The sequence below is a fragment of the Cynocephalus volans genome, chromosome X (assembly GCF_027409185.1).
Source record: "Cynocephalus volans isolate mCynVol1 chromosome X, mCynVol1.pri, whole genome shotgun sequence".
Taxonomy (NCBI): Eukaryota; Metazoa; Chordata; class Mammalia; order Dermoptera; family Cynocephalidae; genus Cynocephalus; species Cynocephalus volans.
Window position 1 is genome coordinate 65,697,839 of NC_084478.1, and position 26,391 is coordinate 65,724,229.

The 26,391-nt window shown below is 37.3% G+C and overlaps 1 protein-coding gene across 1 annotated transcript; it reads right to left on the reverse strand.

Moving 5' to 3' along the window:
- Window positions 1–5,283: 5,283 nt before the first annotated feature.
- On the reverse strand, window positions 5,284–25,252 carry KLF8 (KLF transcription factor 8). Its single transcript, XM_063084426.1, has 5 exons — window positions 25,181–25,252; window positions 17,355–17,919; window positions 13,799–13,910; window positions 12,365–12,504; window positions 5,284–5,465 (listed from the first exon to the last, which is right to left on the reverse strand). The coding sequence occupies exons 1-5, from the start codon at window positions 25,250–25,252 to the stop codon at window positions 5,284–5,286; spliced, it is 1,071 nt and encodes a 356-aa protein (XP_062940496.1).
- Window positions 25,253–26,391: the final 1,139 nt, after the last annotated feature.

A 26,391-nucleotide genomic window follows, 5' to 3' on the forward strand; every position in this document is an offset into this window, starting at 1 on the left:
AAGTAATTATGATTTGTAATGATGAACATGCTAATAATATTGATTTGATCATCACATACTGTACACAAATACTGATAGTCAACTGTGGAAAAAAAAGTTGGAGTGCTAAAAACGTTACTATCATGTATATAAACACCGTGCTCCAGTTGATAATGTTGTTTTCCACAGGTGTACATGTTACCAATTCAGATACCACTACATGTGTATACTGGAATTGAAAAATTAAGTAAATAAGTGGCAGAGGGTGGGAGCCAAGTTTCTCACTTGGAGTGGAAGGTTACAGATAAGGGGAAGAAGCAAGAATGATTCATGTGATAATGGATTAGAGTTGAAGACACTTATGAACTCATGTTTAGCTAAATGAAGAAGTAGATGTTTACATATAGAAATATTCATAGATATGTGTATGTATATACAAGGGTACTTCAAAAAGTTCATAGAAAGATTTGTATTATCTTTTAATTTTATTTTTCCATGAGCTTTTTGAGGTAACCTCATATATTTCCTTGCTCTTTCAGTGGAGAAGGCCTAGAAGCAACAATACTTCATTAGCACCAAGCATACCTAGTGTTGAGATCTTAGTTTCTAATAAAATTCTACAGTAAAAAACAACTAGGCAGGACTAGTTGAAGAAATGGCTAATTATTCAAGTGGGCCAAAAAATATACAAGATGAGCCTGGAATATCTTGCAGTGCCAGAAAGGATGGACATGCTAAAAAAAAAAAAAACTGATAGGGGTACATCAAAAGGACTTAAGAGTCAACACAAAAGAATTCCCAATGGCTGAAGATGGAACAATTCGAGCAACAAAATAAATAAAGTAATATTGGATTATAACCCAAAGTTTAAAATAAATATCCATGAGTCCATGCTGATATAAATAAATGATTGTATAAATAAATAAATGGGAGTGGAGGATACTAGCATTAATAAAACACATGTATTTCACAGGGCCTTAACTTTTAGCTTAGTAGGACCACAGTCCTTAGTATTTAGCAGGGCCAAAGCCCTGTAGTTTAAGGAATAGCCTAACTTTTTAGTAATACACATAGAAATGCTAAGATTGGGAAAGACAGAAAACTTTCACAAGACTAAAGTCTCTGTTGTAGATAAGAAAATTGTAACACCGCAAAAGTGGTTGCTCTAAGGACAGTCGTCCTTGGTGCAGGTAAACCGAAATGATGAGACAGTATGTGAGCTAAAAGCTTCTAGGCTAATGGTTAGGGGATGTTCCACATCTTGCCTTCAGCTGTTTCTTTAAGTTTCTTAGGGAATTAAGCGCTACCATGGTGATTATCTCATTGTTTCTTTTTGTAGTTCACATAGTTTAGTTTTTTGACTCCTTTGATGGTAAATTGCTTGAACTATTTTTAAGCTGTACCTGCTTTAATGAAGATTGTCATATAGCCAGTTTATTTTTTCATGATGACTGATTAACCACCTGTATGTCTTCTCTAACTTTTTTGCCTGGACAATAAAAATAGAGAGAAAACCTGATTCAGGGTTACTCCTGGGATCCTTCTCCCTTGAAGGAATTCCTCCTGGGATTAAGCCCTTTGGGCCTCTCATTGCTCTGGAGAAATGGGCTTTGAGTAATCCTTTGCATCTCTGTCACCCTGGGAGAGGTGGCAAATGGGGGAGAAGAGACAAATTTTCCATGCATAAGAATTTCAAATAATTTATTTAGATACTTCCTCTCAAGGATGTGGTGCATAACTCATGACTCCTTAAGTGCGAACTGCACATAGTGACTTCCTTTCAAAGAGTGCAGTATGGAAGGGAGGGAAAAGAGTAGAAGGGAGGAACCTGACAAATACTATTTCAGCCAGGTGATCAAGGTTAACATCAAGAATGATAAGTCACATAAATATGATGTAATGAACATGGCACTTCACCTCTGTGGTCTTTCTCCCAAATATCCACAACCCCAGTCTAATCATGAGAAAAACATCAGATAATTCCCAACTGAGGAACATACTCTTCAAAACTGTCAATGTCATTGAAAACAAGGAATGTCTGAGAAACTGTCATAATCAAGAGGAGCCTATGGAGGATGACTACTAAATGTAATGTGATATCCTGGATGGGGTGCTGGAACAGAAGGATATTAGGTAAATACTAAGGTGATCTGAATAAACTATGAACTTCAATTAATATTAATGAGTCAATATTGCTTCATTAATTGTAACAAAGTGCACCATACTAATGTAAAGTGTTAATGATAGGGGAAACTGGATGTGGAGCATGTGGGAACTCTCTGTACTATCTTTGCAATTTTTCTGTAAATCTGAAACTGTTCCAAAATGAAACGTATATTTAAAAAGAAGTTACTCTCACAAATCTGTCTTGCCTATAATGCACCTAATCTAACCAACCAGTTCATACTCTTTGTAGTTTTTCCTAAATTTTACAATCGTAATTATCAATAGTTATGTTCAACTGCCAATCATCTACGGATGAATTTCATGGCAACAAATACCAGGATATTATATAACTTTATCAAAACGAGGCAATTTTCCATGCCCTAGACAACTGTCCACATTAACAGTGCTTTGCTGGTGTAAGTGCAGAAAATTCAATTAAACTCCAAACACTACCCAAGGGAGACTGATTTTAGTTTCTTTCTACCTCACTATCTAGCAAATTCTTTTGTGCCTTTGGTGTCGTAACTCTGTGCTGTACTGTATTTAAACCCCTATGCTCTATGAAATTTCCTTAATAAATCTTGACATATTTCCTAAAGCATATGCAAGTAATCAGAAAGTTTTTATCATTTTTTGAAGAGGAGAGGGCAATGAGAATAGAGCTAGAATTGTTATAATAAGGTTAAAATTGCTTTTAGACAATTAACAAAGCATTCACAAAGTCATAACCTTGAAAAAAATATTTGAATGAAGGCTCGGGGATGTCAGGGACACCAATATTTGGGATCCTAATTTGATCATTCTAATTAGTACAACAGTATATTTGATAGCCTTTATTCAATCATATGTCCCAGTGCAAAAGATTCTGAGATCTTAACGGCAAAAGTCAGTTCCAAACTCTGGAAAAGGAGTCTCAGGATCCAAACTGTAGAGAAAATGTATAAGACCTTGGGCTTAACTGTGAAATACTATACCAACTACTTAATTATAAGCTGAAACCTATCTATGTATGATGGTAATTCACCTTTACGAATATGTCTTACAGCTACACAGAGATCACCTATAGCAGACCAGCTTTAGATATTTCCTAGTGTTTTAGCAATTAGTATACTGTTTGGAATATGCACACCAAACATCAGGGAAAAGCCCATATCAAAATAATGATGATAATAGTAAAAACCCATGTGTCATTTTGAAAAATACAGGCAGTCCTTGAGTTTATGGAGGATTTATGATCTAGAAAGACATTGTGAGTTGATATGAGGTAAATAAAATATAGATATTATGGAAGTGTTAGAATAGGAAAACTGAGTGCCTAATGTCATGTGGCAATGAACACAAGCACATTTTACTTACTATTTAATCAATTGTAAATGATTTTTGAGTGGTCTAAAGTTTTCTGAAGCATCGCATATAAAATTGGACAGACATTACAACCAATCACATAAAATTTTCTTTAATTTGGTTTAATAATGTGATCCCTGGGAGAATGGGTGTGCAGGTCTATAAGGCCTCAAGGAACAGGAGAAAGTATCTGACCCATATTTGGTTTATCTGTAAATTATGAGGAATGGGTAAGACTAGAAGGCTAACAGGATCCCTTCTTGGTACTAGAATTCTGTCATTTAGTCAGAATGGACAGCCTCTGGAGGTAGTAACTTAAAGTATTCAAGCAGGGACTGGTTGAATATCTGCCAAGGAAAAAGGGTTCAATATGAAGACAACCTTTAGGAGAGAGGCTGAGTCTAAATCCAAGTAATGCAAAGTCCCTCCCCCACTCAACCCCAGGAGAGTAAATATGCCATGTGGAGGTAGATCTGAGGTCCAGGGCTAGGAACAGAGGATTTTATACTCCAGAGAATATTATAAAGCAATCTGATTGGTCAACTACATGTGTATATTATGCAACCTGCTGTAATGGCTAAAAGAAATGGCTTAGGTGTTCATAGCAGTTGCAGAACATCAAACGGCCTTTTGTATGCTAATTTTCACAAGAAGCCTCTTATATTCCATTGAAACACAGGAATGAATGCCAATAATGCTATGGAATGAACAAAATTCCTTTCTTCCAACCTCTCACCTCTGTATAACATGGTCCCTGTGTGTGATTTTTCATCATGCAAAATACTCAACAGTTGCTTTATGTAAACAAAAACTAAACAGTACAGTGCAGCCCCTCAAGACATTGTCTCAACAGGCGCCATTTGAATGAGGTTTGCAATTAACAGCACTTTTGATATCCTATCTAAATGAAAGTCCGCCTCTATTTGTTCTCAGGATCATCCCAGGTTTGCTTGTTCCTGTCACTGCCCAACATATTCTCCAGAAACACTTTTCTCCCTATTGACATTTTTATGTGTGCTTTGAATATTTTTCCAAATTTAACCTAACAAAGAATGTAACTATGCAACAAAATCTTTAATCCTGAAGTAGGAGAAAGAGGAAGAAAAGGAGGTGAAGGAGGAAGAGAACAAGATACCTCATTCTCTTTAATGGACTCAAGAAGCAGAAGCACCAGCACTGTCTGAAAACCAAACTGTAAGAAGTTACAGGATTGGATTTACAAAACCTTTGAGTTTGGTATGGTACTCAGCTTATTCACTGAGAATGTGCCCTATTCTCTGGACCCAAATCCTTGTAAATCTTACCAATCAACTACATTGTTATTCTCCTTCCATTTGGGAACTTGAAAAAAGTCATTTTAAGACACTACCAACCACCTTCAAGTACCGATTTAAAAGAAAACATATGGATAAGAGTACTAGAAAACAAAAGAAAAATAGGAGGAAAAAAGCAGTGTATGTTCACAGCCTTGAGTTTGATTCCTGTTTTTGTTATTGTAGGAAAGATGTCCTATTTCAGAGCAGAGGTGATGATGGGGTAGGCAGCCATGGGTGCCACACTGGAATTCAACCCATGTGGAGGTTGAAAAAACTGGGGTCTGCTCAGTGGAGAGGTGAAAGTGGGCTAGGAAGAGTCCCATGGGAGACCTGCTACTTTTTCATCAGTCTCCTCAACCTGGTTCAGTGGGCTACTCCAACCAAAGGCAAGTTGAAGTCAAAGTGGAAAAATGTTCTTGACCTCAGCACACACACAAGGAAAAGACCAGCGCAGCTCCTCTAGTGCAGCCTGTGCTGCTCACATGGTGTCATGGCGCCGGCGGTGCAGGGACAGGTGGTCAGAGCGAGAAAAGCTGCGGTTGCAGTCTGTGCACCGGAAGGGCTTGATGCCTGTGTGCTTGCGGAAATGGCGGGTGAGCTCATCTGAGCGAGCAAATTTCCAGGAGCAGCCATCCCAGGTGCATTTGTAAGGCTTCTCTCCTGAAAGGGGAATATGACAAAACAAAGGGAATCAGAGAGAAGATGCTCAGATACTAGAAAGACAATAGAATACATAACTTTTATCAATGTTTTAGTCAAAAAGTGAGGCAATCACATGAAAGCATGCTCTGGTTCATCTTTTTAATTAATTAATTAATCTGACAAATAAAGGTTGTATATATTTACTGTGTACAACATGTTTTCAAATATGTATACATTGTGAAATGGCTAAATCTAGCTAATTAACACATATATTACCTCACATACTTACCATTTTTTGTGGTGAGAACACTTAAGGTCTACTCTTTTGGCAATTTTTAAGTATATAAGACATTGCTATTTAACAGAAGTCCTCAAGAGAGGCTGAGATGGTAGAGTAGAAAGCAAATTGGCTCTGGCCAATTATATACTAGCAGTGTGATCTTAAATAATCACTTCTCCTTGGCTGGGTCTCAGTTTTCTCATCTCTAAAGGTGGATAGAAATACCTCACAGGATTGTTCAAAATTTTTTCTTCTTAAAAGATGGCTAGTAAGCAATAAAACTGGGATTCAAATCCAGGTCTTTGACACTGTCCACTATATACCACTTGTTGTAACCATATCTTCTCCTCTAATACCTCCTACTGAATAGTCTAAAATAGAGCCATATACTCAGGAAGAATGTGTGATTTGTTGGAAAGGCACCTCAGCTAAAGCTACAGGCCTTCTTCTATGAAAGTTCAGAAACTCAAGGACCTTGGTATGGGTAGAGGTGTCAGATCAAACTTTGAAATATCTCCATGCTCAGAATCTTCAGGTTGCATCTGGATTATATATGTGATATATATGCTCAAGATAGAAAGCTGAATGGAAAAAAGTAGTAGAAAAACATTAACACAGTACAACCCCATTACGGTGTATAGGTCACACACTGTACATTTTTATACTCAGAATAAAGGCAACATCAATAAACTTAAGCATAAATTATGAGAGAAATTATTAACAGCGAATGATTATCTGGAAAGTGAAGATGAGGGATGGTGGGAAGAGGACTTTTCCTTTTTCTTTATACCCTATTGTACTGTTTGAATGCTTTAAAAATCATGATGTTGTATCTTATAACAAAAATTTCAAAATAAAAAAGGAAAGAAGATATATGAGCAAAAATAAATATTAACTGTGGTTAAATCTGGCTTATAGATTAAGGTAATGTTTGCTTTCTTGTTAATACATTTCTGTTTCCCATCTTCTACAATGAGCATGTATTATTTTATAATCAGAAGAAAGCAATAATGCAGACACAAAATGTTTGGTATTCTGATGGTCTCTCTTCCCCTGGCTCTTTCTCCTCTTCCTTCTTATAAATTCTCCAGGGCACTTAATTTTATGCTGCTCTAAATTCTGGTGGCAATCTGGTTTGCAAATATTGTTTTTCAACTTCTTACCACTCATCAACCCTCACAAGTGTTCACTAATTAACTGTATAGCTTTCAGATAAGGGGCAACAGAATGTAATTCAGCCTGAGTCACAGCTTTGGATTATACCTAGGCAACCATTTTGAAGATTAAAGATGTTAATTACTGATCATTTCAATATTCATAAATTGCTACATTAGCTGCTAGGAAGAATGAGATAGAGTGAGATGTATTGAGACCAAAATATGGCCAATAGCCAATGAAATGTTATCAAAGGAAAAGAAAAGCCTACTGAATGACCACACACAGAGACACACACAGAGTAAGATCACATTTGTTTTCTAAGCATCTGCCTCTCTCTCACGCACACTCACACACACACACACACACACACACACACACACACACACACACACACACACACACACACACACACACACACACACACACACCAGACAAAGGAAAAGATCTGAAAGGCTACACAGTAAATCATTAACAGTTGGGAGATGAATGAGAATTCAGAGGGTGCTGCGAGTGTGTAAATGGGATTTTCGCTATTTATTCTATTTAATTCTATACTATCTCTGTACCTCTCCACTGCCACATTGCTATTTATACATTTTAATGTGATCTCTCAAGAATTTGTCCTGACAATTCCTACCTCACTACACCCAAATGAAGAAAATTTGACTTACAAAGCAGTGACACCCTGTGGTGATAGGGGCTCATTGCTAGAACACACAAATTACTGTACAGAAATTCAGCAACGATGCCCATTTTCCTATTTCAAAAGCAGTTACCTTTTGTTATCATTGAACAAGCTCCTGTTTGTGCCAATGAACTTCATATGACACAACCCATGACCTCCATCAACTTATCATCTAAATTGAAGAACAAAACATACATAGGGAAAAAGAATTCAAAATATAAAACATACATATTAACTATGTGACAAAGATAGTAACTGTGATATAACTTCCAAGACTAGATAATAATCTCTGGGCTAGTGTGAAGGCATTGAATGGAGGTACAGGTAGGTTTCAGACGGGTGAAGCAGAAAACAAAATGCAACCCAGTCAGTTGGAAGAAATGTCTGGTAAGGCAGTGCAGAGAATGATAGATACATAGGATCAGCCATCCTGGAGCATGGGGTATCTTTACAGGAGTATCTATGAGATGATCCCTACTATAAAAAAACAGACTAAAACTTTTGGATTAAAAAAAGAAAATTTGGACTTAAGCATAAAGGGCAGTAATATACCAAAGGGGTGGGGTGGAGAGTGGGCACAGTATGCCTTATGTGCAGGCAATAATGAGGATGCATTGACAATAGAGAATTTTAAAACAACAATAAAATTGACTAAAAGTTAGTCTGTTTTTATTATCACCATGTGCCAATTTTAAACCACGTCGATGACAAAATACTCTTTCCCTCCAGGACAGACAGACAGCTCCCACTGCCCTCTCCATCTTGGTAAACCACTTCATGAAGGCAATGTGGTGTGAGCGTATGTTGGGGGTGGTGGTGGGTAACACTAAATATTTCTTTAACTCAAGAGTAACTTGGTCAAAGTTGTACATTAAAATTATCTAGCCATAGTGTGTAAGGTAGATTACAATGATAGGAGGTTACTACAAATAGATTATATTTGTTTGGCACATAAGGTAAGCACTCTATTTGTTGAATTGACGGAGGAATCAAAAATAGAAGGAAAAAAAAAAACTAAAGGGGTGGCAGTGAGACTGGAATTGAAAGAACAACATTAATAATAACTAACATTTATTGAGTGTTTATTACATGCCAGATAATATTGTAAGTGTTTTATACTTTTACTATCCTTAGATAAGGAAACAGAGGTAAAGAGAGGTGAAGTAACTTTCAGCAGTGAGTAGTAGACTGGGATGTCAAATCCAGACAGTGTAACTTCACAATACACGCTCTTGACCATCCTGTTTACATCCTCAATAAAAGAGCTATTCAAAATAAGAAAGAAATCATAGAACTTTAGAAACAGATAACTGAGGGCACAGAGAATACTAAGAATCAATAATAAAATTTGAGTTTGGGTGAATGGCTGACACCATTATAAAACTACTGGGGCTTGACAGTATGTTTAATGGGAACTGTTGTATCTATATCTCTTGCTTTGTATGATTACAAGCTCAGAGGAGATGAAAGCCTGTATTGCATGCTAGAGGGGTTTCCAGATAAGCAAGAACCTCATGGCACTCTGCTGAAAGAATATCCACCAAAGACAGTGATATCACACTCTAGGGACCCCAAGCAATGAACCATAGTCTTTAGAGGGCAACAAACCAGCCATTTCTGCAGCTGCCTCAATCCCAAGAAACCTGTGGCATACCAGCAATAAAGAAAAGTATATCTAGGTTGTTTACCAAGGCTTGATTCCAAGGGGCTTTTCCCACTTATTAGTTTTGTGATTGTTGGCAAACTCCCCATCTCTGTAAATGGTGCCCCCAACCACCCAGTCACCCAAAACAGGATGCTGAGAGTCATCAGTGTCTTCTCAATAATCAGTATACCTCCTTCTCTCCACCTCCACTGACAACATCCCAGTCAGGTCGTCATCAATTTTTGCCTGATCACTACAGTAACCTCTTAAATGGCCTTCCTTTCCACACTTGCACCTCAATGGTTCCCCCACCCACCACTGCACTCAGCATGCCTTAGTTATGCTGGACTTCTGTCAATGATTATAACAAGGCAAGCTTACTACAACCTCACAGCTTTTGTACTCTGCCTAGCCAAGAACATCCTTTCCCCAAGATTTTTTTGCATAGCTGACTTCTTCCCACATTGATTATGTTATTTCCCCTACTTTAAAACTCTTCCTACCAAAGAATTAAATAGGGTGTTCTTACACAGATAATTGGGAAGGAGTACTGCTTAAGATAGGCTTAGTGAAGACTTTCCTGGGCAGAAGACATTTAAACTAAGATCTAATGGATAAGAAGTGTCATGTGATGAAACTAGTCAGACACCAGATCCCACAGGCCTTTTAGGACATTGTAAGGAACTTGGATTTCATTCACAGTATGATGGGAAGCTAATGGAAGATTTTAAGCTGAAGAAGTTATATGATCTGATTTACATCTAAACAAAACAAAAACAAATGAAAGTCCTCTGGCTGCTGTGTGAAGAGTGAATTGTAGTGAGGAAAGAATTAAGTCAGGAAGACCAGTTAGAGGCCTACTACAATAGTCCAGGGACATGGGTATGTACAGAATTGTCACTTCATTCCCTAAACTGACTAACCCTAGTGTGAGTCAAGCAGTTAGGGCAAGTTAAATTTCTTCCATAAAGTACGTTCAAGTGACTATCCCTGAGATCACACACCTGTGGCAAAGACTTCATGTCAATCCTAAGAACTGAGTAGAATAAGAACAATTCTGAATCTAAACAAAGTGACATTCAAGTAGGCATCAGTAGTCACCATTCTTCAGCTATCTGGCTGTTATGATCTTTTATGAGATAAGGCATTCACTTATAGAATTCAAAGCAAAGAACTGCCTATATTTTAGGCCCATTTTCTCCCTTCATATGGGAAGCTGGCACCACTAGGGGGAAAAATAACACTGAAATCTGAAAAGTAAAATAAGCAAATAATATCTATTGTTATTTCAGTTCAAGAATAGAGAGGTGACATAGGAAAGGAAGCCAGCCATTAGCATTATAAAGCAATTTCCAATCTGTCTTCACCTGGGAACTTCTGGACAGGCATATACCAGGCTACATTGAAATTCAGGGTTCCAGACTAAAAATAGTCATGGTATCACCTAGACCAATCCCTTCATTTTACAATTTATGAAACTTGGGAACAAAGAGGTAGGAAGAGGTGTATCAGATCACACAGCAACTTAGTTGGAGAGCTGGAGTTAGAAATTAGGCATTCTAAACCTCCTGTTCATTATTTTTCCCTCTATACCATCAAGGAGCATAATTTTAAAACCTAAAGGGGGATAAGTGAACTAATGTGAACTGATGTCTTGGGGGGGGGGGTGCAGGGGACAGATTGTAGTAAGGAAAGGACATACAAACTCAATACTATCTGGATATATCTGTAAAATATGTATACTAAAACTATACCACATTGTTTCTTATTAAATGAATTCATTCAACTGCCTTCAGATCTGCTTCCTATCTTTATAATCATCTAGAAGTTATAGGTCAGAGACCCAAACCCACTGATCAAACTTAACATCACACAGAGGCAACCAAGAAGCATGTGCCTTCTAATGAAACACACAGTACTCCTTACGATATATTGCCAAAAATTGAACTTGAATCTGATTAATCCTCCAGATATAATTGTCAGTTTACAGGAACTATAAAGAACATGGAACATGTTAAAATGACACAATAAAGATGTAATCAGAAAAATCCAGAATTTGGCAAACTCTATTGGACAAATGACCCAAGTTCTTCAACAAATAAAAGAAAAAACAAGAGAAAGGAAAATTAAAGATTTTTTTAAAAGTTAAGAGAAATATCAACCAAATTCAATGAATGAGACTTGTTTAGATACCGATTTGAACAAACTTTAAAAAAACAGTTATTAGACATTTGGGGAAATTTGATACTAAGAAATTTTTATATGCTATTGGTGTTATGCTTATGTTTAGAAATATTTGTCTGTTAAAAATATATTCTGAAGTATTTATGACTCAAATGATTTAATGTTTGGAATGTGCTTCAAAATAATACAATGGAGAGTGGGGGAGTTAGTGCGAGTGTAGAAGAAACAAATTGGCCAAGTACTGATATAATTTTTGAGGTTGGATGAATCTGCCAGCTGCATCTGGCTTCTAGGCAGGTTTCTCTGAATCTCTGGTTTTATAAAAAAGTTTTGAACTAGATGCCAACTTTCAAAATCTAGAACATTTCACATAAAAAGCTAGATTTTTGTCCTTTTCTTTAAAAATTAGATTTCCTAATACTCAGCTGGAGTTGAGGGGCAGCTCTCCTTATTCAGATGGGATATATGCCCTCCAGTTTGACAATCATCACCAGGTCTGCTTTACTTATATATGTGAACCTTTTTTCTAATGTGAACAAAGGTGCATTATAGGTTAGCATATGGTGCTGAACTCCAAAAGCCTTTTTAAATTTCACTTAAGTTTAAATTACTTTTGTGCTTTTCCATGCTCAGTAGAACCTGTGGGAAACTGGTAGTAAGGGAGGGAATGTCTTTACTGCCTTTATCTTTGCTTCAGTGTTATGACTTCCCAGTTAGAAAGACCCACAGGTGCTCACTGGAGATGATAACTATTCAGAAGACACAAAGCTTAGTGTTTCCCTAGGCTGGTTTTATAAAAGTTGCCTTAGAGTAGGAACAAAACATTGGGGTAAAAACAATGAATGGGGCCTGTGCCCATGAGTATAAATGAATTAGATTTTGTTTCAAGACTTCTCTTTCTGTCTCTGAGAGACTTAGACTGTGTGTATGTATGTGGGGGTGGGGTGGGATGGCGTTGGGCAGACCTGTATGGATTCTTCGGTGAGCTTTCAGGTGAGAGCTTTTGGTGTAAACTTTGTTGCATCCTGCAAAGTCGCATTGGTGAATCCGTCTTCTCTTCAAGTCAAGCAAACCTTCTCCCTGCATTTGGGCCATTGCTGGTGGTCTGAGCAAAGAAATAGAGATAAGGCCAAAGAATGATTTAAAGTAGAGGCTAAAGAAATTAACTTACATACAGTGGTGCCACCTCATACCTGCTTTTAATTGATGCAAATTTAACCCTATATCTCCAAGAGAAGAAATAATAGTGCAAGCAATTCTCTCCACTAGGCCATTCTGCTCAGTAAGTTCAGGTCCCTGAGAAAGCATAGGAGTTGGTAATATTTCCTTGAGTGATTGTGTTCCCACACAATGTGAGCATTTTACTTCAATAAGTCTCATTCTTGTGCTTAGAGAAATGTATTTTTCATACAACATAGTTGCTAATTACAAGCCATCTATTTCCAATGAGTTTCAACATTGAAAGATAAGGCTGTTTTAAGCTTATAGAAAGAAAGAGTACACAACTGCACTTTATGGGAAATCTGAAGATTTTTCAAGGGTAAAATTGATGATCTACAGATTATCTACAATTATAACATAACTCTACCACAACATGCATGTACATGCACATGTGTGTGGAGTATACATAAAGCAAATGTATTTCACAAGGCCTGGTTTTCCAGTCTTGCAGTTTCCAGTTTGGCCTAGCTTCTTAAAAGTACATATAAAATGTTGACCTTGCAGGGGACAGGAAACTTTCCCCAGGCTGGTCTCTGTTGTAAGATAAAGAATTGTAACACAGCAAGGTTGCTGGCTCAAAGATAGGTTACTGATTGGTATGTAAAGATACTGGGAAATTGCTGTAAGAAGAGAATGTTTGCTAAGATCAAGCTTTTGTTGGTGGATCAACTTAACTTCTTGAAAATTGCATTATGGAATGTCACCTTGCTTGTTTTACTGAATGTTACCGGCTTCTATTGTTAAACTTGTTAAACTATACTTAGCAAAAACCCCACCTATGTTCTCTTTCTGTGACTTCCTGGTCTGGAGAATAAATGCGGGAAGAGAACCCCAATTTGGAGTTAATTTCCAAAATGGAAGGAATGCCTCTCTTTTGAGGGTTCTGGGAGATTAACCCCCTTTCGGGGCTTCTCACTGCTCAGAAGAGATGGGCTTTGAGTAATCTTTGGTGGCTCCGTCACCTAGGGGAAAAGGGGTGACAAATCTGTGGGAGGCAAAGCAACACATGCGTGCAAACAAACTCATACACCTTTGCTGGGAAGGCAGTTTACCTACATCTCGTTGTCCTCAAATTCTTACTGATATATTTAATAATTAGTTGCAGCTCTATTCTCATTCATACCCACACATATACACACACATACACATAGACCTGAAGTAAAGACAAAAGCACTCACTCTTGCTGTAGTCCCTGTAGACTCTGTAAGACTGAGGATCCACTTTCAACTGCGCTCTCCTCACTGTCACTTGGAATTTCCAGTGGAGACATGGAAGTGGGGTCAACTTTCACTAGAAGCAAAGAAAGAGAGCAGTGTGAGCCAGAAATATATGTGCCTCTGTAATCATTTTCAGGACTCCCAGTTTGGCCCACATTAAGAAGTGGCAGCAAGGTAGAGAAATAAAGAAAAAGCAAAGATGGAAAAATGTATCTGTGTGGAAGGAATTAAAGTTTTTAGCATAGCAGGGAACAGAAATGTCTTTGAGGGAAGGGTAGTAAGGAGCATTCTGGTACCACTATAATGTGAATTTCTCTAGGATAGGGTCTGGATATGATTCATCTCTGTATCTCCAACTCCCAGAACAGGGTCCGCTGAAAAGTCAGGATCAATGTATGTTTATTGAGTTGATCTCTCAGAATAGTTCCCTGGCTGTCCAAAAATCAATTTCTAGGATTATCCCAGAGGTAAGAACACCTTCTTTGGCCTTTGTGCTACTAAATAGAAATGAATCAATGAGATAAAACATGCACCTAGCACCTAGTAGGTGCTTGATGCATGTTAGCACCTTTCCTTTCTACCTATGTTGGGAGAAGCCCTCAAATATTCCTCATTATTAACCATGGATGTTTCTAATTCCTAACAAAACTCAATCAAGTGGTCACCAATTTCCAAGATCCAACGAAAGCTTCAAAATTTCTATATAGAAGGAATTTAAGGTTGGTGATAAGGTGCAGGGGAGTATTTAGGTAGTGCATTTGTCTCTATACTTTGACCATGTATCATTCACTAAAAAGTTTCAAGCATGAATCTCAGTATGTGTGCATGTCTCTGCGTGTGCATGTGCAGGTGTGATATAAATGTACTAGTAGCCTAAAATTTTGTGTATATTATGAAAAAAACAAACAAAAAGAAACATATCATCAGTTCATCCCAGTTAGAATGGCTGTTATCAAAAAGGCAAAAGATAATAAGTGTTGCTGAGGAAAAAGAAACCTTCGTACACTGTTGGTGGAAATGTAAATTAATATAGCCATTGGAAAACAGTATGAAGATTCCTCAAAAAATTAAAAACAGAACTACCATTTGATGTAGCAATCCCACTACTAAGTATATATCTAAAGGAAATAAAATCAGTTATGTCAAAAAGATATCTGCACTTTTATGTTTATTGCAGCAATATTCACAATAGCCAAGATATTAAATCAACCTAAGTATCCATTATGGATGAATGGATAAGGAAAATGTGGTATATATAAGCAATGGAACACTATTCAGCAATAAAAAGAAGGAAACCCTGCCATTTGCAACAATCTGGATGAGTCTGGAGGACATTATGTTAAGTGAAATAAACCAGGCACAGAAAGACAAATGCCACATGATCTCTCTTCTATGTGGAATCTAAAAAAAGTTGATCTCACAGAAGCAGAGAGTAGAATGGTGGTTACCAGAGACTGGAGTGGTGGTGGGGAGGGGGGTTGGGAGACGTTTGTCAATAGATACATAATTACTGTTAGATAGGAGGAATTTCAAGAGATCTATTTATTGTACAGCAAGGTGACAATAGTTAGTGACAGTATATTGTATTCTCAAAAAATGTAAAAAGAGTGGATGTTAAATGCTCTCACCACAAAAATGATAACTATGTGAGGTAATGCATTTGTTAATTAGCTAGATTTAATTATTCCACAATGTATATATACTTCAAAATATCATGTTGTACATGATAAAAACATACAATATTATCTGTCAATTTTTTTAAAAGATAAGAAAATGTAAATATTGGTACTTTCTTCCTGTATTGTTTCGTGTGCCCCCCAAGGTGTAAGCACCCCATTTTGGAGACCACTGGGCTAATAATGTCCTTAGTTTAAACTACATTGAACATTTAAAAAATTTATTCTGCTTATTTAAAATGGCTCTGGTGGACTGATGGATATTATGGGGGTTGAGGGGATTCAAAGTTCTTTTAAACCATCCCTTGATCTCTGCAAACTCTCATACAGAGAATTTTATTTCCTTTTTTGTTTGTTTACTTTTTTTGCTTGATTCTCCCTTCCTATATGGAAATTGATATCATATCTCAAAAACAAGATCGTTATGAACACATCATTACCATAATTAAACACTAATTGGTGATGATATTTTTATTCAAAATACCACCACAGAGTACTGACAACTTGACACTTAGTGTGTTGTTTTTTATGCTCCTACATTTAAAGATGAATGATCACAGGGTATCAAATTTCAAAGATAGAAAATTATTTTCTTAGAATTTTTAGAAAATTCTTTTTTGTACTGAGCTGAAATCTGGTTCCTAATCATTTCCACCCATGTAACTCCCCTTCAACCTTTTTAATGCATGCTCAACATTATTAGCTCCTCATCTGACATGGGTTTGAATCTCTCTCCTTTGATTATACTCCAATTTTTCAATGTCTTTCCTAAGGCACGACACCCAACTGATTATAATACTATAGATATAGTGAAGCTAAATATCTTGAACTACTTCAGAGGCCACATAATTTTCTTTGATCATTCCTGATTACAAATTTACTTTAGTTAAACTACTTTGTGATACCTCTGGGAGGGGAACTTGGTGGCTGGGAGACAGTGGTGGAAGGGAGACCTAATTCATACCTTCTGAATACTGAACTGATTCTAAAAATTCAATAAAAGGCAAGATTATTGCATATGAATTCTCTCCTTGACAAATTTTCAAGTTTGTTTGTTCATCAAATTATTTGTTGCAAGACCACTACTATCTAGCACTGTGTTAAGTTCTCTGGAGAGGCACACATTCAAAAAATCAGATAGTCTTATTCTTGAACAATTTATCATTCAGTTAGAAATAATGCCCATACACTTGTCATACAGGCAAGTTAAAAAAGTAATACGGAGGGTGATAGATGCCAAATGAAGAGGAACATAGGGAAGATGGCAATGTTTCAAAAAAGGCTATTTTTTTGTATAAAAGAGAAAAGGGAAGGCATTGGGAGAGGCAGGAGCTAAGGTTAACTTAATATGGTAGGGATAGAAACATTGTTCTCAACTTTTCCACAAAAGCATTTCTAATGGCGTAGAAGAATATATACGTTCTCCTAGAAAGGCCCAGGGTGGGTACCGCAGTAAGCTTAAACTATTTTTGAAGTTAGTGTTTTATCTTAAAACATTATTCAAATTTTGCATTTTGCTCTATAACATAATCATATTTTTAAATATAAAATGCTTTAAATTATTTGCTATCAAATAATTTAGAGGTTCCATAATGATGCATCACATTTTACTCAAGGATATGCATACCCATTTGACAAGCATGGTTTAAGCAATACAGAGTCACTGTACATTCTTAAGCATTAAAGAGACATAACAAAAACCAGCATTTATGAAAGATTACTCTTGAAGCAGGGTACAAGAATAATTGGAGGGGTTGAAAATACGCATGAGACAGCATGACCCAAAAAGGGAATAGATGGAGGAAGGTGAGAACCAGAAAAGGAACAATATCGATACTCACCTGATCCAGCATTTTTGCCATCTCCTCCAATAAGTGGGACTGTAATGGCTGAAGGGCTCCCATCTGCAGGCAAAGTAGTATAGACCATGGGCAGAGACTGTACTACCACTGGAATGGTCTTCAGGCCACCCATCTTATTTGGCAGACTGACTGAGGGGATGGTATGAATCACATGTAAGATCTGTTGGCTACCACTGCCCTGAGAGGAAGCCAGGATAGAGCCTGGAGTCAGAACAGTAGGGATGTTTGCTGAAGTGCCCATGTCAGATGTTGAGGTGGATACCTCAAGGGTCTGGGGAGCAGACTGTGGCTTGGGAGGATATATAGGAGCTTGCAGCATGCTAGCAGGCTGTAGATGAGCCTTGGGCTTGTGAAAGGAGAGGTCAACTGGTTCCACCTGGGGCAGGCTGAAATCATTATCCAGAAGTTCTTCTGGGGGCTCAATCTTGATGTCATTAAACAGTGCTGGGTTCTCCATGGGGTTGGCATCCAGGAGTGGTGGAGATGTCATATTACCTCTGTCTGCTGTCTCAGGGGAATCTCTGATCTGAACAGGGGCAGTGACCTAAAATAAATAAATGAACAACTGAGTGATGCAAAAACAGTGTTAGTATTCTGAAGAGACATATTAGCAATGAAGGAAAGAAAATTTTTATTCTCTTCTCATGGAAAGAATACATGGTGTTGTATGGAAAAAGAAAGGGAAACTTTACTGAACACAACTACTAGGTACTATATCAGGCAACTGATAAAAATTATTTCATTTAATTTTCATAATAATCCTGTAATAGTAAAGTCAACACTTTGAGTATCCACTATAAGCCTAGTGGCAGCACACATGAATAAGGTGTAGCCAAGAACAACATACTAACTATAATGATTGAATGATGTGAGCAGCTTACAAGTCACACAATAATAAGTGATGTAACGGATATATAAGCAATATGTTTTAGAAAAGGAAAAGGGAATGATTCATTTGATCTACACAGAGGAGGCCTCACAGAAGAAGTGATCTCTTAGATGAGTCATAGAGAATTAAAAGTTCTCTAGGCAGAAAGGAGGTAAGAAAGATATTCCTGTCTGTAAACACAACAACAGACAACATGCTTAGGAAATAATGATGCAGTGCAGTTAGTTAGATTACATGTAAAATTGAATTGTGCAAATTTTAAATTGTGGGATATTTAAAAAACACTAATGAATGATCAATTTATATGTAAAGCCCCAGCCTAAGAATTTCATGAATTCAAAGGTCAAGGATATTGTGAACTGCGTAGGTCATTGCCAAGCAACACTCTGGATCTTGAAGACGGCCTTGGAGATGGTGGTGCCACTTTAGCCAGTAAACAAACAAGCTTCCATTCTTTATCAGCATTATATTTGAGTTATGGGAATTTTCAATTATGAGAGATGTTCAGGAATGCATCCTCTCTATAAAATATAACCATGCTTTAGTTTTATGTATTTGAAAAGTGAGGGAAGGTGGTGGTCAAGAAAAGGCTGGGTGACAGAAAATAATTGTTTGGAGGGAAATGACGTGGACAGAGCTATTGCTGTGAGATTTAACTAGCTTCTCAATGAAGATAGGTTGAAAGAGGAATAAGACTGAACTCAAAGAGATCAGCAAGAAAGCAAGGGGAAAAATCTTGGTGTGATGTTTATGAGACATTTGGAGAAATTTAAATATTGACTGGGTGATATTAAGGAATTATTATTAACTTTAAGATGTGATCATTATATTATGGTTATGCTTTTTAAAAAATTAGACAAGAGATAATAAGATCATGAACTCTTGCTCTGACTTTGTTTAAAAAACCCACAGAGCATGCTAGGAATGAGTAAAGGCATCAAAAAATCATCCATGCTTTATCTCCAGAATTTAGCCAGACTGTCATTTGCTTTTCTTTCTGCTATGTTGTGACATTCTTAGTTTCTTGATTTTCAAGGCTCCATCTTAACTCAGGCCTGGTTTATGGTACAAACATTGCTTCAATCTGCTCCTCTAGGACATGATTTCTGTGATTTGTCCCACTGTTTCACATACTTCTAATGTAATCCATCCCTCATGGGTGGATTCAGCTCATCCAGGGAAGGAGGGCAGTAGAATTCTATTGGAGGGGGAGGAGTAGGGAGAGGAAGTTGTCAAGAATGCCTCTGCTGAACATACAAATCCCTTGCCCTCTGAATTCCCCAACTCAATTTAAGCTCGCATTTTTTCTATATCTTCCACTTCTCTCTTCACCTCACTAGCTCTATTCCCAGATCAAAGAGGCAAAATTCAAGGAATTTCTAAGGAAGAATGGGAATTAGTATCTCCTTCCACAGTCTCTCTGTCATGGCTGTCAATAACAATGAGAAATAGAGTTACAATAGAAAGCATAAGAAGAAGTTTGGTGTAATATCATTTTCTATAAAAATGTAGACTTGTGGGTGCAGATGTATAAATAGACACAATCTGCCAGTAAGCATTAAGGAAAGACCTAGCTAAGTTTTTTAGGGACTTTCTGAACTCTATGCTTTAGGCCCAGAAACCTAAGGAAGCTGAAGTTTTGAATCCTAAATAGAAAATGGAGACTACTTTGGTAACCTTACTCTCTTGCCAAACAAAGATCATTTCCAAGATGCTAAGTACTGCCTACACTAATGCTATTAGCTCAAGACCTTGTGCTTAGCTGGTACTCAATCTACAGCTACTCATTTTATTAAAAAACATATTATTGAGGAATACACAAAATGGAAGCTGACTGATGAAAGTACAGAAAATGGAGAACATATTCTTATTGTTTGATGAGATATGTTATAGTACCCTTCTCTCAAAAGCCATCATGAGTTGTTCCTTTTGTAGTCTAAGCCTGTCTTGTAGTCTGACAATTCTTATTAACCAAAACAACCCTGTCTCCAACAGGGCTTCAGTCACTACTCCTCTTCCGCCATCATCATAAGACTTTTGAAAGAAATGTTGGAGGGCCAGTTGTTTGAATTTTAGTGTTTTAATAGTAAGTTCCTCAAAGCATGTTATCACATATTTCTTTCTGTACATATCACTTTCAAGTGTGCCTGTTATGTCTAAGTGAATACAGCCTGTAGCAAGTATTTTCTGGATGTGAATGCTATCTTCTGAAAGAAAGCTTCCTCAAGAAAACAGACCATACTCAAAAGCAACTCTAAAGGTTGACCTTACTATTCCTTGCTTTATGGTCTAAAGATAAGCATTCCAAATCTATACACTATCATACTGAATAATTTTTGTTTGTGTGCACTGAGAATTCTCTTTTCAAAATGATCAAACTAGAAAGAAACCCAGAGAAAAAGTGGTCCATTTTATAAATACTTAAGCTCTTCAGCATATGATGAAGATAGGTTCTGCCCTATCTTACCCTGGGTGATGGAGGGTCAGGGGAATAAATTGTTAAAAACAAAGTATCATCCACTTTTCATTTATTTGAAATATCTTTGATGTGGAGCTTGAAAGTGGGAAGGCAAGATTAGAAAGAAAATGGAAGAACAAAATACTCCAGACAGCACACTAGGTGGAATGGAAAGGAAGGGGTGTTGTCATGGTAATAAGATAAAGCCCAGGCTCCTCCTAAACAAAAAGAGGAAAGCTGTATGTATACACAGGTCCCTTCTAGCTTTGCCCTGGGCTTAGACTAATAATTTTCATGCCTGGGTGCACATGTATGCACATACATACATTGCTCACATTCATTGTTTAGGTCAAAAAGTCAGTTTAATCCTCTGAAACTCCAATCCTTCTCCAATAAGGACATCATGTGTTTGGGTATTAGAGAAAGGAGAGGTGGGTGGAAATGGATATTATTAGAAAGCTAGACTTAATATAAGCATAGAGAATTTTGAGCCTTATATCACCACCATGTCAATAGCATCAGAAAATGGAGCACTGTGGGACAAAGGATTCCTCAATTTGTATAAACTAATGAACTAGGCAATCTTAAGGGAATGAGATAGTAGCAGCCACATCCAGGTAAAATGAGATCAGAAATGTACATATGTGCATACAATATGTGTACATATATTCATCTATTAGGTATTTGCTTAGTACCTTGCATGAAAATGTGGAAATATTAATACCTAGCATGAAACTATTGAAAATATGAAAAACAATAAGATAAAAGACTTTCTTTCTCAAAGCATCTAAGATTGTTTTGGGATGATACATGGAAGAAGTTATTTTATTTTGAAAATTGTATACTTATTTTATTGTACATCAGAAAAAAAATATATATATATATATAAAACACACTGTCATGAGCTGAGTGGTTGCACCCAAAAAGATTTGTCCACATCCTAATCCCCAGAACCCATGAATGTTACCTTATTTGGAAAAAGGGTCTTTGCAGTATAATTAAGTTAAGAATCTTGAGATAATCCTGGATTATCAGGGCGGGCACTAAACTCAATGATCTATGTCTTATAAGAGACATACAGAGGAGAGACACACAGAGACACAGAAAAGGCAATGTTAATATACAGGCAGACATTGGAGTGATGTGGCCAAAAGCCGAGGAATGCCTGCATACATCAGAAGCTGGAAGAGGCAAGGAACAGATTTTCTCCTAGAACCTCTGGAGGGCGTGTGACACTGACAACACCTTGATTTTGGACTTCTGGCCTCCAGAACTATGAGAGAATAAATTTCTGTTGTTTTAAGCCACCCAGCTTATAGTAATTTGTTGCAGCAGTCTTAGGAAATTAATACCTCACATCAAACACAATCTAGAATTCTCTAGATTGCTTAGGGGGAAAATAACGTATCTATCTATTAATTTAGCTGATTTTTAAAGAGTAAGTAAATTTGCTGACAAGGACGTGACAAAATTATGAAGGTGGGAAATAAAAAATTGAAGTTCACAAGACAAAAATATCACTGGGAAGACAAGAGATATGTACATGAAGCACTTGACAATAGAGAAAAAGTACTGAGCAGAGTCACACGAGTGACTGATACAGATAATTTAGTACTCAGGGAGCATGAGTGCACTAGAGATTTATGAGAGTTGGGGTTGTCAGTGAAAGTTTTATGGAAGAAATTGAATTGGAATTTGGGTCCTAGGGAAAGTAGAGGGCCTGATAAATTAGACAGGATGATCGAGGCACAGTCCAGGCAGAAAAAGCAATGTGGGAAAAAGGTGGCACTGAGAATCTTTTAGAAATATATGACCCAATTAAATACTATTATGGAAATACTGTTCATTTTCTTGAGTGTGGCTGTATTGATATAGTTATGTATGAGATGGTCATTATTTGCAGGTGATATACGCTAAATTATTTAGGGGTGAAGTTCCTTGATGTAATTTATTTCAAAAGTAAGAAAATGTGTGTGAGAGACAGAGAGACAGAGAGATGGAGACAGAGAGAGAATATATGAGACTATGTGAAAATATGTGCCAAAATGTTAACACTATTAACTGGTGGGGGAGTGGATACATGCATAAAACAAGAACCTTAAAGCTGCTCATACATTTTGACCAAGAAATCCCACTTCTAGGAAATAATCAGAATCTAGAACCAAAGAGGAGGTGACAACCAATTGCTCATTTGTTGTATGGTATGTATAGGAATTCAGAGAAGGGAGAGTAGCATGTGTGTCCTGAGCTAGACAGCCACTCCCCAATCCTAATGCGTGACATAAACAAATCATATAATGAAACAAACCAGGAGGTTTCTGCCCATTGGGATAATGCCAGCATTGTGCAGTTATAGAATACAAACTCCCAGTCTTTGTCCCCTGAGACATGGCCTGTGTTATGTGGCCATGTACCACAAGCGCCCTAGCTTTACTAAAAGCAAGATATCCTAAAATGTCAAGAAGCAAAAAAAAAAAAAAAAGAAAAAAAAAAAGTACTTAGATAGATCATCTATTATCCAGAATTTTCTATACTCTGAACCAATTTCAAAGTATCTTCAAATTCTAGAACTTCATTATACTTAAATAATGCATGATAAAAACATTTCTAGAACTATACTTAGGTAAGCTGAGACTTCACAATAAGGTAGTTATGCATGCTTGACAACATTTCACTGAGTAATTTTTATTACAAGTACAATTGATTTTTATCTCACACTACTTGATTCAGCTTCCTCCTGATATTAACTATGACCAAACTCCAGCAGCCAGCAGATGTTTTAGAACAATTAGAAAGTTTTGATGCGCTGATACTTCCTAAATGGCAACAGCTACAAGTAAGGTAAATAAGATATTAAATTGGATTTAATATAATTAAAACAGTGCAAAGGAGTCTCATCCATATGCATATGTAACTTAAACAAATTCAATTATATGCCATGGGCCAAACATCTAATGATCAAAAATAATTTTAAAAAATGTGACTCTTAAATGTAACCTAGATACTTTATCTGGTGACTTAAGTAAAGAAACAGATAAATAGGGCCGAGCCTGTGGCGCACTCGGGAGGGTGCGGCGCTGGGAGCGCGGCGACGCTCCCAGCGGCCGCGGGTTCGGATCCTATATAGGAATGGCCGGTGCACTCACTGGCTGAATGCCGGTCACGAAAAAGAAAAAAAAAGAAAAGAAAAGAAAAAAAAAAAAAAAAGAAACAGATAAATACTGAATACACAAAACTGTATACTCAACTTTATAGGTGATCGAAGAGATTTTCAAGGGTAATTTTGACTGTATTTGGGTTTCATTTATGCCATGACTTTAGAACTCAACCCTGAGCAAGATGGAACTTCAACATCTCTAGCACAGAGTGTTTGGCTATAAAAGCCAGATAATCTGTTTTGGTTACTTGTTCTTGGAGTGTCCAAATCCAGTTTTCTTTTTTGTAAAATGGGAACACTGGGAGTAACAATGGTTAATTTTACATGACAACTTGGCTGGGCCACAGTGCCTAGATACTTGCCAAAGATTATTCTGGATGTTTCTGTGAAGGGATTTTTTTTTTGGATGAGACTAACACTTAAATTATTGGACTTGAATAAAGCACATTACCCTCCATAATGTAGACTGGCCTTATCCAATCAGTTGAAGGCCTTAATAAAACAAAAACTGACTTCCCCAGAGCAAGAAAGAATTCTGCCATCTATCTTTTTTTTCGACTTGAACTGTAATTCCTCCTGAGTCTCCAGCATGCTGGCCTACCCCATCAGATTTTTGGACTCGCCATAGCTCCACAATTGTGTGAGCCAATTTCTTAACGTTAATCTCTCTCTCTCTCAGAAAGGGGGGAGAGGGAAGGGAGAGGAGGGAGAGAGAGAGGAGAGAGGAGAGAGGGAGGGAGGGAGAGAGAGAGAGAGAGAGAGAGGAGAGAGGCGGGGAGAGAGAGAGAGAGAGAGAGAGAGAGAGAGGAGAGAGAGAGGAGAGAGGAGAGAGGGGGAGGGAGAGAGAGAGAGAGAGAGGAGAGAGAGAGAGAGAGAGAGGAGAGAGGGGGAGAGAGAGAGAGATGCATATATGCATCCTTCTGGTTCTGTTTCCCTGGAGAACCCTGACTAATACACAGTTCAACAAGGTTATTGTGAAGAGCAAATAAGACAACTCATTTAACCTTCACAGTACCTGAAATATGGTATAGTGCTAGATAAATGGCTGCTGTTATCTACCAAATGTCTAACCTTGTCTCTATAGTCATGATCCCAGAGGCTGTTTCTTTCAGGCCAGATCTAATTTCTAGTTGAACCTGAAACCCAGGCATTCAGATATTTCCAGGAAATCTACTTTCCTTCACCCCTTCTCAGTTCCCAAACATGTTAGAAAGAATAATGAGCTTCAGTTCTGTAATGTTTACCAGGTATTCAATACTATTATTGCCCAAAATTAGTACCTAATTTTCCTGATAACTGGCCTGTTTTAATACCTGCATTGAGCCATCTCCTGAATTAAGTTGGACCTCCAAGTTGTTTATGAGTTGATCCATATCTGGAAAAGAGACAAGGGAAAGATAACTTTTAGAATAAGATTTAACCCACTAAATACATACTGTATGACATTTACCCTTGGTTACACCTATATGTGTTCTATGAACACTATTTTTTAGGACTTACTAGATACTGAGAAGCCATTGATATATTCTGATTTATTCTGCTCATCAAGACAGCCCTGACTTGTCCCCAACAATACTAGCTGCCCCCTACTCCCAAACTCTGTACGCAGGTAAATTTGTTACTTCCAACCTCTCCAACCAGCTCTACCTCCACAGAAATATCAGCAAACTACATAGTTCCCAGAATGCTCTTTTCCATCTAGTTCTTGTTCTGAGTTCCAAGTTCCTCTATGGATATTTACCCCCACTGAACTTGTTTACACATCAGGGACAGTTCTAGAGAAACATTTTATCTGTCCATCGCTCTTAAACCTACAAGCCAGGTGGGGTTAATAAAAACAGTCTTTTCATTTTTTTTAAGATAGCTTTTTTTCCTATGAAAGGAAGGACTTCGTGGCCTCATTCTGTTGCCTTAAACCATCACAGTCATTCCCAACAAAAACACCTACCAGTTTTCCTCTTCAACCAGATTTCCTTTGATCCACCTACAGTCCAATCTCATTGTAGAGGAGAACATAGGGTAAGGACACTGAATTGACAGCTTAATTATGACTTGATTGCTTAGATTTCAGATCACACTGTCACCAAGTCAATTACAGTGAGTTCCCTCACTTATGATCTGGTAGCATTTCAAAAGGAAGTCCATAAATCAGTTCATTGCTTGGGATGTCCAATATATTTACCCACAGAGATATTCACTTTTATTTAAGACATAAGGCAGTTAAAATACAACAAATGCCCAATCAGCAAGGATACAAAATTATAGTATAGCAACACAAAAAAAGTAACAGATAAACCTAAAAACAATTCCTTAATTTATTGAATGGTAGGAACTGAGGAAAACATTCCTAATTAGAGGGCAATAACACACAAGGAAACTTTGATGAGCATCATGAGGAAGACCTCTGAGCCAATATCAGAGTTTGGAGAATTTTTACACTTTAAAGTATCTCCAATTTTATTTCATTTTTTATTTTTGTTATTGTTCATTTATTTATGTTTGGCCACAAAAC

What these genes read in the sequence shown, in the direction of transcription:
- KLF8 (XM_063084426.1), bottom strand. Translation starts at nt 25,252, where the DNA reads ATGGATCAACTCATAAACAACTTGGAGGTCCAACTTAATTCAGGAGAT. An exon ending in TGGCAAAAATGCTGGATCAG is followed by an intron (nt 13,911 to 17,354) that starts GTGAGTATCGAT and finishes CTTTGCTTCTAG; the next exon opens with TGAAAGTTGACCCCACTTCC. An exon ending in TCACCGAAGAATCCATACAG is followed by an intron (nt 5,466 to 12,364) that starts GTCTGCCCAACG and finishes TTCCCCTTTCAG; the next exon opens with GAGAGAAGCCTTACAAATGC.